The sequence below is a fragment of the Lottia gigantea genome (genome assembly GCF_000327385.1).
Source record: "Lottia gigantea unplaced genomic scaffold LOTGIsca_161, whole genome shotgun sequence".
Lineage (NCBI taxonomy): Eukaryota > Metazoa > Mollusca > Gastropoda > Lottiidae > Lottia > Lottia gigantea.
Genome location: NW_008707986.1, coordinates 348,727 through 353,301, shown reverse-complemented (window position 1 = coordinate 353,301; position 4,575 = coordinate 348,727). Strand labels below are relative to the sequence as shown.

The 4,575-nt window shown below is 32.5% G+C and overlaps 1 protein-coding gene across 1 annotated transcript; it reads right to left on the bottom strand.

Annotated features, from left to right (window-relative positions):
• Window positions 1–1,381: 1,381 nt before the first annotated feature.
• Window positions 1,382–4,226, bottom strand: LOTGIDRAFT_173497 (hypothetical protein; the record flags this gene model as incomplete). The annotated part of the gene is made up of 3 exons (XM_009051239.1): window positions 1,382–1,623; window positions 3,071–3,277; window positions 4,190–4,226. The coding sequence occupies 3 exons, from the start codon at window positions 4,224–4,226 to the stop codon at window positions 1,382–1,384; spliced, it is 486 nt and encodes a 161-aa protein (XP_009049487.1).
• Between the last annotated feature and the right edge of the window lie 349 nt (window positions 4,227–4,575).

Here is a 4,575-nt window from a genome sequence, read left to right as displayed (position 1 = left end):
CATTGCGTCGCATGGCTATGACCCGAAAAACTTTTGCTCAATCAATTTACTTTTTTAGCTTGTATTGATGCTGATGCTGTATTCGAGAATTACACGTTCGAAACCGTCAGCGTCTTTAGCTGCTAGCCATATTATATTTGCTGAAGCAATTTCATTCGTGTCCCTTTTGACCTCGGTTTCATTCCAAGTATAGCAGCGTCCTTGGTGGCTCTGTAACTCAGTACCGTTAAATTATATACATGCAATACATATATTTCCTAAGGTAATAGGCCAATATTTAGCTTTGATGATATAATGATATAATTATCAAAAGAAGACTCTTCCAAAAATCACAAAAATTGAAGAAAATATTCAAATGAGTTATTTCCCTTGTTCTTCGAAACACGTTCAATGTTTAGCTTGTAAACATTCACTCTAATTAAAATTAGATCACAATTTTGTATTCTCCATTAAGATTTATACCAAGACTGAATCCACCAATCACAGCTCGTCTAAAATCGACCATCTTCATTGCTTGCATGACAGCAAACTCTTCAACAGATCAAGAGCTAAAATTTATTTTAATACTTTCAACACTATATTAAAAAATAATGATGAATCATGAACTAAAGTGCTGTATGAAGCATCCAAGAGTGATATCTCTTGGCCGTATTTCGTGAGCAGGTATTTTCAGACCTAAAACATGTAACCACATTCAAAAGCTTAAAATTCAGGGCATAAAGTACCACAGATCTTTTTCTTTCACTAGTTGGGTATTGAATTCGTTCTTTTGTAACTCGAAATTAAACACCCGGGTTTATCATTTCTCATGTATCCAAAAAGCTATTCCATGTCCCTTACAAGATAAAAATAGAAGTCCTACCTCAGGTATTAATGTTGATAGTTTTTTTCACGATAATTGACGAACCAATGTATGACTGAACTAAAAGATTGGTTGAATACCCGTGAGATGGATATTTACTTCTAGGTTTGTTCGGTTGTTTATACGGGAGAGATCAAACCCACGTCCATCTGCTTCCTTCGGAAAATTTCCTGTTTTAAATAATTTAATCGTGCGCCTTTCTGGCTTTGTGTAGTTACGCAGACGCAGTTTCACCCACATACGGTGTGTATTTTGTGGTTATGGGGCTAGATGTACTGACGTTTCCTACTAATTAGATATCAAGGGACTTGAAAAACACACGAACCTTAATCAAAAACAATTACTGTTTTGTCCATTTGACACATTGTTTTATGGTCGTTTCTCGATGATATTTTCATGGTCTTGACATACGCGATAGAGCAATTTTGGGAATTCTTTGCACCTAGCATGAAAGAAGTTATTCGTTGTTAATAAAAGCAAGATGTAAGAAATGAAATCCCGGAGTATTGTGATTTAACTTTATTCTTCCAGTTCATATACCATTAACTCCACAAAATTAAGATATTGTTTCGATCTTGGACTGATGAATATAAATCTTGAAGACAAACAGACTGGTTCGTTACACTTTGTTATATTGTAGACTAACTGACCAATTGATTCAGTATCTTTGTAACATACTGGGCTTCCATTAAATGTTTCGAAATCGCAATGTCCATTATAACTGAACTTTAACTCGAATCCCGCCAGTCTATTGATCAGGGCTAAAAAAAAAGAGTATTAGTATAGGTTCTAACTATTAACACAGCTGGATTGTCACCAGCCAAGATGAAAATTCAACTTAATAAACAATATGGATAGAAATGCTGTAAAATTAATTTAGTCTTCGGAGGAGGAATAAGTAGAATGTTCCAAGTATATGTTCAAATAGTAGGCTTATCTTTATTTTAAATGTTGCTCACAGGCAACTTAAGGGCACATTCCGCTTTTTTGTAGGTTGAAATTTTTTTTCTAAAATTTTGAAAACTAGACACCAAAATCTTAAGAAGCGTGCCCTTTAACGTATCTGAAAGTATTAACTATAAAATCCATCCGTAAATATTAAAACGCCAAAAATATTCAAAAACATTACGCAACGTTTTCACGTTCTTTATGCTGTTTGCAATCTGTTAGAAAACTACTGTACGGATTTGAGTAAAATAATCCCCTTATTGTAGAGAAATCTGTGCCTAACATATTCTTAAGGTTTCAACTAATAATACCGAGCCATTATAAATCGAAACACCATAACTATGTCAAACGGGTTAATCAACTATCTTCGTTTTTAAATAACCTATTTTAAACAATTTCAGTTTGATAAAGAAGATAGCATACTTTAGAAATATTTAATGAAAACTTTTTACAAAAAAGTGGAACAACCCTTTAAAAGTAAGGACTTTAAGAGTTATAATTTGAAGATCTTAATGTGATATTGATTATGAAACTCGACAAACATAAAATATTCATACAATATGTTCAACTTAAACTAAGCTTTACTAGAGTGTAAGAAAACACAATACTAGTGCGTTATCACAAAAATATTATTTTTTATAAATATTAAAGATAGGTTCCCCTATTTCCATTTATGAAAATGAAAATTTTAATATTTATATGAAGGTAGAGGTGTTCTAATGAAATACCAGTTTGTCTCACATGTCCATAAGTAATTTATAATTAGCTAAATTAGAAGAGAATTACAAGCAGAATTCCAATGAGTGACCGATCAAGAAAGGTTAAAACTATTTCTTGTTTATCCACACTGTACATACATTAAAACTTTTATTTATACGCAAAAAGGACATAATGATATGATTAAGAATACAAGATGAGAAACACCAATTACTGAAATAGTTTGCTTAATTTGACACTAAAAAATAAGGGAAACCATCTTTAAAAGGATTGTAAAGAGGTTTTCTAGCCTTGTTATGTGTATGGAGCACACCTTTGACTTCTATTTGGGACATTCCAATTCTTCCTCTGATGCTTTGGGTTCCAGAATTCTGGAGATGAACCACAGACATCCGACGAAGAATTGGATGTCCCAAAGAGAAATTAAAAAAAAAATACATATAGATAGCTAGAAAACCTCTTTACAATCCCCTTGAGACATGCTTAAAGGTTAACAACAGTTTGTGATTGATTGTTTCTCTTGGTTGACATAAATATACTTACCTTTATTTTTATTGCGTCTGTTGTATAGAACGACGGATTGAAAGTCGTATACTTTCCCTAAATCAACACACCACCATTCTGTGTCAGATTTCCTGGTGTGAACCAAATTAGTCAACATTCCGTCAACACCATTACCTGCCCGGAATTGTTTCCGCATACTGCTCATTCTAGCAGGTTTATTCAAAGCTATGTTCTTTGTAGCAAACTCTGAAATTAGTTAATACGTTTTGTTACTATATACCCAAATTTAAAAAAAAATCGACATTAATCAAGTGTCTAAAACATTCCGTATCGTGTTGTTTTTTACCCGAGGACAATTTTATAAGTTTGTTTTATTATTACCAAATTGGCCTCTGAGAAAGTTCAATCGAACATTTACCAAATTGCTACCCATTGTGAAAGGTCATTTCTTATATACTTATAATTATTTATAGTGGACCTAAATATAAATCTTTCTTAACAACCGGTTCTATTTTGAAGTTGAAATTCAAATTAATATAAAAAAAATATTTACGATTTTAAAGGATTGATGCGTTATACATAACAGATATATTTAAAGAATGCTTGACTGCTGGTCAATGGTGGGTCAACTTCAACAATTAATGATAGAAACAGTAATAATTTAAATTCTAGATTTATCAATCAACAATCTTTACCTTGAATAAATGTTATGTTAAATAAATAACTGATGTTAAAATTTATCAGCATTTAATGCTGTAATATGAAATAGTTTAAGAACAAACTCTTTGTGGGTACTGGTGTTTAGTGATATGGGAGGCATTGGCAACGAGAGGGTTGTAGGTTGTAACAACGTTGCTAGATATGAAGGCCGTTTGGGCGTAGAGTTTAAAGTTGGTCCATCCAATTACTCTGTCGTTGAAGTCTTCTTTGTTTTGGCTTAATATTTGCAGTGTCACTATGGCCAATAAAACAAGTTCACGGCGCATACCCCAATTTACTGCAATTCGCATTCTTTTACATGAAATTGGGTCATGAGAACGTTATTTAACAAGATTATATAATATATACAGTTAGTAAACAGTAGCAGTTTTAACGAGAGTTATCAAAGTTTGAATCCATTCACAGCATTTATTCTGTATGATTAACGAAGTGTCTTACCCTCTGTGTGAAAGCCTAAAAAAGGTTCCAGCCCCATCCTATCATTCAAACGAACAGAATGTCGTCAATTCCAACCCACCAACATCAAATAAATAAATACCACCATAAAATAGAAATATCAATATTTACCGGCATCAATAAGAATCAGTGTTGTTACGGCTAATAACAATACGGAGTATAAAACGTTATTCATAGCTATTAATAGTTGACTTGACAAGACTTGTGGAAACGTTTGAAAACACTGTTGAAAGTTAGATTTGGTTCAGATATTTATACTAAATTCTAAGCCTCCTACTGAACATATGTTTCTTTGAAAACTGCCAATCAATAAACTTGTCTGTTCGTCAATCTTTTCATCAACGAGTTTCTAAAGTTATTTGTTATTA